We start from the raw sequence: 10961 nt of genomic DNA, 5'->3' as shown, positions 1-10961 counted from the left end.
CTAAACTGCTACACACACACACCTCTTCCACTCACACATTCACCTCACACACACACCACACATTCATACACCCCACACCACACACTCACATACTCTACACACACTCACTCAAGCTCACATGCCTTCACACACACACTCACGCTTACACACACCACACATACCCACACACACTCTTGCACACAACACACACATCACACACACCACCCATCACACTGACAAGAACCTGCAGGTCTGTGCTAAACTGTTACACACACACACACCTCACACACCATATACCCACACACTCGCACACACACAGACAGGAACCCACAGGTCTGTGGTGAACTGGTACCCACGCACACGACCCCTACAACCAGTGTAGCTCATATAAAAAAGAAAAGAAAAAGCAGCCAAGAAAAATAGCTTCCTCTCTCCACAGAACGATTTTTTATTGTACTCTCAGCTAGTTCTAAAGTCCTGTCACCACCTTCGGGCTGTGGGCACACATGGTCTCTGGCTAACGCCAGGCTATGCTGTTTACCTGCCTGTCACTTCTGTCCTTTGACCTTCCCATTTGATCAAGTTTTAGTGATTTAAAAAGCTTTCTAGCCCACTTGGTATTAGAGAATTACAGATGATATAGAAATGGAACGTTCTGTTATTTTCGCTGGAAAAGCTACTAAGAATCTAATCGGGCAGTCTCCTGGAGAACAGGACGGTTTAATGGAGTGAGAGGAAAGGCAGTTCTAAATGTTCCTGCACATCAGAAAATCAGAAATTTGGGCATTGTGCTCTGTGTTAATTTTCACACTTTGAGTTCTGTATTTATTCCTTCCCTCCAATTTTTAAACTCCTTGATTTTTTTTTTTTTAAGAGCCAGTGGCCCCTTTCAGCTAGTGTCTCTGTATTCTGTAGAGTGAGGCTGTTTGTGTCTGCAGCTAATTCCGCTAAAACAACTTAGGCATGAGACAGTCATGAGAATCTCTAAATAGCCTTGCCAGCAAACAGGACTCCTCTAAATGGTGTGGGTGAAAACAAAACCCGCAGCAACAACAATGTACCTTTTATCAGAGGAGTGCTGAATTCATCAACATGAATTAACCATACTGCATTCCAAGGGTGATAAGCAAAATCTTGTTTTCCCAGACATTAATGAAAAAAATTAACAACCCAAAGACACAACTGGACTTGCTTCTATACCAAGCCTTCCTTTGCTCTCTTAACTACCTAGAATCTTGAGCTCTGAACTTCAACCTTGTTAATATTCCAAACTCTAGTGCTTTGTTATTTTGTGTGTGTGTGTGTGTGTAAGAGTAGGGAGGGTTCCCCCTATTTCTTACAGGTAAGTTTTGTCCTTCTGGGCAGAGTTCAGATGGCTGTTTCTACTTCTTTGTTATTTCCTTTGGAATCTAATTTGGTCCTAGGTGCTAAGGCAATTACCCTCTCCAGGTTACTCACAAATCTCTGAAAAAGCCTCAGTAGGATGAGCAATCTTTCAGTACCTGCTCCCTGACATGGCCAAGTGACAACATTAAACTGGGCACAAGGAATACCAGAGAGGGCAGGATTCTTTAACCGATTTTCCAGCAGGAGGATCTTCGCACTGATGAATTGCACCTCCATCCTCTGTAATACCGACTGTACCTGACCTGGTCTGACCTGTACTTAGGCCAAGTCTCCAATTGCTACATGAGTCATAATGCACCAATTTCCCGACATGCTTCAGTGAATTCCAGTGAAATATTTATATGCACACACTTAGCTGACACACGGCTGTATTGTGTGCTCAATTTCTTTATGGCCCTTCTTGGGGTCTCAACTTTTCTGCCATTTCTGATCAAAGAGGCTGTTGTCCACTTTATTGCCTTTGTAGAGTTCTTTCTTTCTTAGTCTTGGCACAAATTCTGCTATTTTTTTTTATGGTATTATTTGTTATGTTCTCATTCATTCTTCAGATTTGGGAATTAGTGTGAGTTTAAATGTTGACCAATAACATACTAACAATAGTAGCAAAGCTTCTCCTGCTTGATTGATCTCAAATTATGACAAGGCCACTTCAGTCATGATTTTCTCCTACGGGAAAAGTCTTTTGAAAGCAAGTCAGTGACCATCTTGGAGGTACAGGATGACCAGGTTGTCAGCCCTTGAGGGCACTCTGTTTGGCCGTGGAGAAAGTCACCTTCTACTGAAAGGTAAGGGAATTACTCACAGCTTAAGACAACTAAAGGTTTAGTTTCTCTCTTTGAGAAAGCCCCATAGGTAGCGCTAGCTTTAAGCAAAATCTTTATGAAAGGATTCCTTCTCTGAATTTTCCAAACAGGCCTCTTTGTTATTACCCCAAGAGAGCAGACCAGTCCAGAAATCAAATCTCCCTTATCATTTCCAGACTATTTTACCTTGCCGTGAACACCCCATTGGTGGGAGGGCCACAAATGGCTCTCTCAAGCTTCCCTCAATCCGCCAATCTGCCATTTCTGAAATTGCCCAGCCCACTTTTTAGCCTCCTGTACTTGACTCCTACACCATGGGGAAGTCCCCCTTGGATTCCAAAAGAAAATTAAACTCCTTGGAATCCAAAACTAATAGACGTTCACAGAGTGGCCCCAGGTGGATTGGTTATCATGATATTTCAGTCTCACCTAACCAATAAGAGGGCTGGTTGGCAAGTTCCCAGGATGAATATTCTCCTATGCGCAGTGGATGAGAGGAAGCCAAAAGATTTTCGGCCATCTAAATGCTCAACTTACACCCACCTGGGTTCTGAGGTGGGGATCCTGTGACGGTTGGGGCCTTGCAAAGCAATTAAAAGAAATAAAGCAAAGTATTATATTTTAATTGATGTAATCTTCAAGCTCCCAGTGGAATCTGGGGTGGTATCTGACTAGAGTTACCCTAGGTATCAATAGATGACTATTCTGTGAAAGTGCATTTAGGAAGACAAAACCCCACATGAATCCTGCACTTGATTACCATGTGTATCCGTTTTGGGGGGTGGGGAATGGGGACTGGCTCAGACTCTCAGGCCTGGAAATTGAAAGAAGCCACCTAGACTTTTCCGAGATCTGAACAAAGAGCCAGCCAAAGGGGGTGGGGGAGGAGGGAGGGAGGTTGAGAGAGGGAGAAAGAGAAGAGGACAGGTGGAGGGGAAGACCCAAAGTGGGTTTATGTTGTTATTGGCTTTTCGAGTCTAGTGCCTGGATATTAGACATACTTTCCAAACCACAACAGCTTTCATCCATCACTAATGTTTCAGGGTTTGTTTCTGTTTTATTGTAAATTCCAGTTCAAGAAAGATAAACAGACAAGAAAAAACTGCTTTATACAGTGTACAGAGTCAGATAGAAAATACAGAATGGAAAAGAAAGGCAACAACCGACAGATAAAAAGGGGAAACAAACCCAGGAAGAGTAGCTGGTTGCAGATTCACTCACCAGCTTGAGTGAGGGGCAGCGATGGGCTCAGCCGCTAATAGAAACTGTCTAGTGCTGTCAGTCTTATCTTCATCCGACACGGTGAAAGAAACAGACTTTATAAATGATGCAGGGGGACATTTATGTCACTAATCCATTAAAAAAAGTTTGCTATTGATTAAGATATCCTGCTCATAAAAACAAGGTTTTTAAAAAAAAAACCCTTCCCGCCCCAAATGTGATCTGACAGTAGGAACCACATCGTCAGAAGCATGAGATGGAGCTGCGGGTTGGAACAGAGTGGCACCACTGGGGTCTGCAGTCACTTGGCCTTGGGTGCCCCTCCCAGCAAATCCACGCTTCTCCGTGAGGCTTGAGGCAAGGTTAAAAAAATACACCAGTGTCTTGCACAGCTTACTGTCATTTGATGGTTTAAAGAGAAAAAAGCAAAAGGATTCAAACTCATGAGAGAGAAGAGGTCAGCTTAGGACAAAACTGGCATCCTTCATTCAAATAATCAGGGTACCATTTGGTCCCCAGGATGGCAGCTCTAACTGTCTGTCCTGGTACAAAGAGGATGCTGACCTCCCCAACCAGCAAAAACATGAATTAAGCTCATCATCTTCCAAAGATGTCTTTATTGTGGTACATTTGAACAAAAACAATGTGAAGACAGTTTGATTCCAGGTGGTGGCAACGTTGGTAAAGGTGGAGGTGGAAGCGGCTGGCCATTCGTTTCTCTCTCCCTCTGAATTTTCTAAGTTTACAATCAGAAATTGCATAGAATTTGTTTTCCATCGGAAAATGAAAACTCTCTGCAGGAAATTCTCAATTGGTGAAGCTTAGCAAAGGTCAGGCAGCTGCTGGGGAGCTCACCTCTCCCTTTAGATGTGTGCTCTGGCCTTGCAAACTTCTCGCAAGTAGAGCAGTAACTAGCAGTCATCTGATAATCTGTGAAAGCATCAGGAACTCCTATTTTGAGGATAGAAGTCACACAAAGGGGAGGCTACTGCCCGAGCTGAGGTTAGGACTCAAGAGTCCTGGTTCCCAGGCTTGCATACTAGGCTAAGTGAATCCACCTGTCTCTCAGGAACCCAGCAAATTCTTGATTATTTAAGGTCTTTCCATTTAATGAATACACGCACGTGCGCACACACACACCCCAGATCTCACATTTAAGTAGCAAGAAACCACTCAATCCATGATAGCCTTGGGGGTCTGGTCATAGGCAACCACTGAATTTGGTTAAAAAGAGATGCAGTTGACAAGGTGTGCACCATACCAACAGGGTGACGCTGTCCTTCCTCCGCTATCAACAGCACATTCCAAAAGAAGTCAAAGCCATGGTTTGGGAAAATGATATTTATCCTTTCTGCTCCTTAAACCAAAGCCAGGATGATTTGTGCATTATCTCCCTTGTCTTTGTTCAGAGACCATACTCACAAAAGATTAAATTAAACCCAATAATAGTGAAAGAAAAAAGAGAGAGAGAGAGAGAAAGACAGATTAACTCTTGATCCAGGTATTTTGAGGTCTCTCAGAGTTGACTATTTTTAACTACTTTTTGGCATTTAAAAAAGTACTTTAATGGGCTTTTGAGACTCTCCACCTGATTCTTCCCAGGACCCTTTCCCTAAGCTCCAGCAGGCCCTCAATTACCACACGGAGAGGAGAGTTCAGCACCTGAAATCTAATGCACTGGCCACTCCATATGCTAAAATTCCAGAAAAAGGAGTGGGAATGAGACTTCCATTCCCTAACCCAGCCTTCCCCTCCAAAAACACAAAGCAAATCAACAGAACTGAGAAAATGACAAAGAAAAAAAGTGGAAAAAACAAAAAATATACAAATCCAGAAAAGAAAAACTTCCCTGTTGGGTTTAATTCTTTTTTTTTTTCTGTAAGAACTAGCCCGAGGGTACAATGGCCCCTTCCGAGGGGGAAATTCAGCTGATGATTCCACCAACTCATTGGACCTGTCTGGGCAGGGACCCCCACCCCAGATTCTGCACTGTTTGGGCAGAGGACAAAGGCCCCTGGAGAAGATGGGTCCTTCTGCCCCCGAGGGAGGCAGAGCATCCTTTGCCACTGGGGTGCAACGTCTCTGGGTAGAGAGTGGACCCTGCTCCCGGCCAGGCTCTGTCTCTGGCTGGGGCGTCAGGCTCTTTGACCCTTTGGAAGGTGACTGGATCCAGACTCCGGAGAGAAGCGTGGCCGCTGCACAAGTCCGGGCCGGTGTGCGCCCCACCTGCTCTGCGCCCCCCCACCTACTCGGGCTCGCTGCTGTTGGTGGCCTTCTCCCACTCCAGGCTCTCGTCGCTGCGCGCAGGCGACGGCCGCGCCCGCAGCCCCTGGAAGCGGCGACACTCGGGGCAGACGCGGATGTGCGTGCAGCCGCGGGCCACCAGCGCGGCCTCCTGCGCCAGTCTCTGCGCCAGCTGGTCCGGCTCGCCCGCCCCACACAGCTTGCCGTTGCTGAGCGTCGCGGTGCCCCGTGGCCGGCGCTCCTCGGGTCCGGGGGGCCGGGGCTGGGGGACCCCCGAGCGCCGCCGGCGGGGGTGGATACTGTCCTGACACAGGACGATGCTGCGCAGCTCAGAAACCATCTCCTGGCAGACGGACACCTGCGGGACACAGCGAGGTCACAGTCCAGCCTCCCCCCCGCGGGTGCGGTGGGACTTTGCACAAGGGGGCTGAGTTCACAGAATGGTGTCACCTTCGGTGTGAAGATGATGTGAAGGCCTCTCAAACCATCTCCTGACTCACACCCCCTTTTTATGTTCACATGCCCTCCATTCCGTAATGGTCAAGACCCTAGCTGGTCTCCCCATCCCTGGCCGCCTTCAGAGACGATGATCTCACCGTCTTGGGAAAGGGCACACAGCATTTTTGCTCATTTCCATGAAATCCTGCTTCGTCTACTGTGCTACCATTTTCTATCCCTGAAATGTTGGTTCACTGATCCCAGCTAAATCTGGACCTTACCTACTAAATAAATAACCCCTCCATCACGTGTCAGTCTCTCCAGCATTTGAAACAGCCACCTGTCTCCATGAACATTCTGTTCTCCAGCTACAGATTTTCCTTTCTTTTAGCCAAATGGTTACAACTGGAGATGATCAAATGATCACTAAACCGAGAGCCACCATGACCAGGGCAGGTCCATAATCTCCTAACACGAAATGTTTGGCTCAGGCTGAGTTTCAAGATTCAGAATATTCCGGACACTTTGAACTTTAGGAAGGGAATGCAATACACAAACAGTATGACGTGTCACACCCAGTAGGGCTGGGGCAGACTTGTAGCAACAGGTACGTACGCTCACAGAGCGTGAGATAAAGACCAAAACATGGATCAGGTTTTGTCACTGAATGCATCTGCTTCACACTTCCAAAGACTTTGCAACTTTGCAAGCTTTGGTTTCAGAAATATGGATGAAGAATCGAGAACCTGTATTACTACGCTCCCCATTATTATATCCATTTCACAAATGTGGAAATGGAGGCTCAGAGAAGTTACATATCTTGCCAAAAAATTATTTGACTAACAAATAGCTGAGCCAGAATTTGGACCTAACCCTCTCTAACTCCAAGCCCGTGCAGTTCTGTTGAGGTCTCTACACTGGGCTGGCGAGGACACTTTTCTTGGATCACGATGGGAGGAGAAGTCTTCTGTTCTTTTGTCCAGTTATATCAATGGGACAGTTGTTCCACCACAGCCAAATAGCTAGTGTTGCCTTTATTCTTCATTTTAGCTACTGGGAGTGCTCTAACTCCTAAGAATTTGTCAATGTATGTCCAGAAGAATAACCAACTGTGCAGTATTTACAGAGAGGCAGTGTCACCTAATGGAATATGGCCTGTTAGGATTTGAGACCTAGATTCTAGACCCACCATTGTCACCACATAGTAGAGGCTCTTGGAATGTCACTTAACCTCTCTGTGCTTCTAAGAAAAACGTTGGCAACACGAACAACTCCTGCCTTATCTGTTACATGAGACAAGAATAGAACAGAATATATTCATTGACTGTCTACTCTGTGTCAAGCACTATCACTTGCAGTGGAAATAAACTGATAAAAGGCATAGTTCTTCCTTCAGGCAGTTCAATGTCAAAGAGGAAGGTCAGTAGGAAAATAATTGCAGCAGTGTGTAAATGCTCCAGGCATAAGTTACAATGGTGTTGGGAAGGAGAAGAAATGATCAACTCTACTGGTCCAGGGGGGTAAGGCAGGAGAAATGCGGAAGGTTCACCAGGAAGGGAACACCTGAACTAGGTCTTAGGGCATAATTAAGTATCACCACCATTTAAGAAAGGGCAAGGGGAGAAGCCAGTACAGCTGAGGACAGAATGTAAGGGGAACCCAGAAATCTTTGTGCCCTGAGAGGCAAGTGAGGAGAGATTCTGGAAAAACAGTCCACACCATCAAGGGGCACACTGAGGGCCAGTAAGGCCAATGGATTCTATTTGGTTTTGTCCTTTAGGGAGGGTCACACTTTTAGCAATAGTCTTTCAATTTAGGGCTGGGGAGAAGCCAAGTTGCCCTGGCCCTGCCAAAGGGTGGGTGGGGAGAGAGAGACTGATATTCTTAGATTGCCTTGGTTTGGAAAAGGGGAGGAATAGGGTGAGAATAATAATAATCTTGCTATTATTTTAAACTATGGCACAAAATTGAGCATATTTATGGGCTTGGGGGCAAGAGCAGACAAAAACATATATAGGGGACAAAGAAGACAGTCTTAGAGTAGCTGAAGAAAAATAGGATCAAGAAGGAGGAAGGGCTGGGGCGTCTCCTGCTGCCTCTGCCATAGCTGTGGGTAAATTTTTAGGTGGGGGTTTTAATCTGGGTCACTCTAGATTCTTGGAATTGTGGGAAGAGGATGTTCTATGCCTACAGAAGCAGAGGGGCTTGAGGCATGGGTGTGAGCGTGAAAGTCCTGTGTGGGAAATAGGAGAAGCTGAGCACAGAACAGGAGCGGCAGGCATGTCATGCCAGCGTCCTATATGGGGCTGGACCCCACAGACTTTCAGGGTCACTGTGTACGGTTATGACATGTTTCTCCACTGCCAGTTGGGAAGAAGGTTTCAGGAGGACCCAGAGTTGGGAGACTGAGATAGAGGCGAATGTACTTTAAGAAACTCTAAAAAGGCAATTAACATGTTAAGGATCTGTGTGCCTTCTCTGGGGTGGAATGGAAGAAGAATTGGATAAGGATTTCTTCTCAGACTCTTCAATCTGTGTAAAGTGCACATTAACCCCATCTCTACGTCATATCCGGGGAACTAAATTTATTCATAATCCCTGAGATGGAAGATACCATTTTTGGGTTTACATGAGTTGGGATAACGCTAAGGATCTTTACATGTAAGGCAAAAAAGTACTCAAAACAGAAGGACTGAGGTCTTTTCCATAAGCAACCTGGTTCTTTCACCTCTATTTCTTTAATTCACTACATCTGAAATTCTTTTTTTTTTTTTAATGAGCTCATTTTATTATCGAGTTTTTTTGTTTGTTTTGTTTTTTTTTTTTTGGCCGGAGCTGGGTTTGAACCTGCCACCTCCGACATATGGGGCCAACACCCTACTCCTTTGAGCCACAGGTGCCGTCCCTACATCTGAAATTCTAATTCTCTTAGGCTTTTTGGTTCATAAAACATTCTTTTTTTTTTTTTTTTTGTAGAGACAGAGTCTCACTTTATCGCCCTCGGTAGAGTGCCATGACGTCACACGGCTCACAGCAGCAACCTCCAGCTTTGGGGCTTAGGCGATTCTCTTGCCTCAGCCTCTCGAGCAGCTGGGACTACAGGCGCCTGCCACAACGCCCGGCTATTTGATGGGCTGTTTGAAAGAAGAATCTGAAGCCCAGAGAGGTTAAGGGCCCCTTCTGTGGCTGTATAATTAGTAAGTGGTGGATAACTAAGAATTAACAAGTCCTACCCTGGGAACTGAGATTCTCTGCATTGTGCTACTTGTGGGCATCCCACCCCCCAGTAGGATTTCATAGGTTTTGTCTGAAATGACTTTCATATGTGCAAGAAGAGCCTGGGAACTTTACCCCATCTGCCAACCCTTTCAAAGTTTACCTCAGTTGCTTCTGAGTGTCTGAGAGTCCACAAAAACTCCAACATAGCCATAAAAATGGCCACGATTAAGCCACAAATAAGAACCACAAAGATTCCACCAATATTCTCCATTCCCAGGCCTGTAAAAAAATAACAACAAATGAAAAAGATTGTAAAACAGCAAGGAGACATAATTCTTCTACCAAAAATGTCAAAGGCATTTAAGCAAAAGAACTAGAGTCTTATAGATGTTTTAGGCACATATTCCATGAGGAGATTTAATTATCTGTTCAAAAACTGTAGTGCAGTTGGAATAAAGATCTTGCTGCAAAGAAAGGAAACTGGTAGGAAATCTACAAAGGGGGTGGAAGGGGAGGATCATCTTAAGGAAAGGTCTCAGGTCAAATCTGATTTACCTTATAGAGACACAACCTCAAAACACCTGTAAATTCAATCTTCCTAACACTGTGTTTGCACGATGTTTGCAACTGTTTTAACCAAACCATGGATAGTAGAAATTATGTTTACCTGTCTGCAACATCCCGTTACTAAAATACTTACTTGTAAAGTAAAACTTTATCCCACCCAACTAGTGGTTCCCAAACCTGGCTGCTACCAGAACTGTCTAGAAACACAGATTCCTGGTCTTACCCCAGACCTGTTGGATCAGTGTCTCTGGAGAAGGGGCCCAGGAATCTGTATTTTAGGTGATTTTTTTCTTAGGTAGGCCTAAAATTCGTTTACAAATTGGTATTTTTGGAAGCATTGTCTCTAAGTTTTAAAAAATTTCTCAAAGTCAGGCATATTTTCTGTTTGTATTCTCATTACCTAGCATGCGACCTTCCATATAGTATATACTCAATAAATATTTATAGAATTACATGGCTGTTTTGTTTCTGCAGTGTCAATCATTCAGTCTAGCTATGTAACTAAATTTTTTCCTCCTGACATTAAGAGAAACCCTAATTTTAGGGGGTATATCTTAAATACACAAAACACTAATTCAACAGGGGCCACATCAATCAAAACACAGCTTTTATCCAGGAAATGCCAAGAGGGTAGCTTCGGTCCTTGCTTGCACATTTCAATGCTTATTTGATCAGTAGTGTCATCACAGAACATGGAGCTGTGTTAGTGTTAGGGACAGTCAGCCTCATACAACACCAGGAGATGAGCCACAGCTCAGAAGCAGAAATATGATGCACCTTCTGCACTTTGGAGAGCTGGAAAAATAGCCTTACCTGGCCATTTCGAGATGACTTGAGTTTCCTCTCACAAAGCCCCACATGGATATGTGTTTTGTTTTGTTTCTAACAGCATACACTGACAGTCCACATACAGTCAACCTCCTAAGTACCTGTGTACACGTGGGATCCTTTATTTCAAATAATGAAAAACATTATAAAACTCAATGCCACCTTAAGGGCTAAAACCTTTAACAACACATTTGGAGGTCCTGTCTCACATAAAAATAGAGGAAAATGCACCCACATCTTATGTTAACACCTGCT

General features: G+C 44.7%; 1 protein-coding gene across 2 annotated transcripts in view; it reads right to left on the bottom strand.

Annotated features, from left to right (window-relative positions):
• Positions 1-3226: 3226 nt before the first annotated feature.
• The window catches only part of GRIK4 (glutamate ionotropic receptor kainate type subunit 4), a 465962-nt gene continuing 458227 nt past the window's right edge, over positions 3227-10961 (bottom strand). For both annotated transcript variants that reach the window (XM_053595472.1, XM_053595471.1), the window contains 2 exons: positions 9472-9590; positions 3227-6012 (listed from right to left, as the gene is read on the bottom strand). In XM_053595472.1, coding sequence (XP_053451447.1) covers positions 5656-6012; positions 9472-9590 — 476 coding nt within the window. In that variant the 3' untranslated portion in view covers positions 3227-5655. The remainder of the gene's footprint in view (positions 6013-9471; positions 9591-10961) is intronic.

This window comes from Nycticebus coucang, chromosome 6 (genome assembly GCF_027406575.1).
Source record: "Nycticebus coucang isolate mNycCou1 chromosome 6, mNycCou1.pri, whole genome shotgun sequence".
NCBI classification, from domain to species: Eukaryota; Metazoa; Chordata; class Mammalia; order Primates; family Lorisidae; genus Nycticebus; species Nycticebus coucang.
This window is presented reverse-complemented; position numbering and strand designations above follow the sequence as displayed.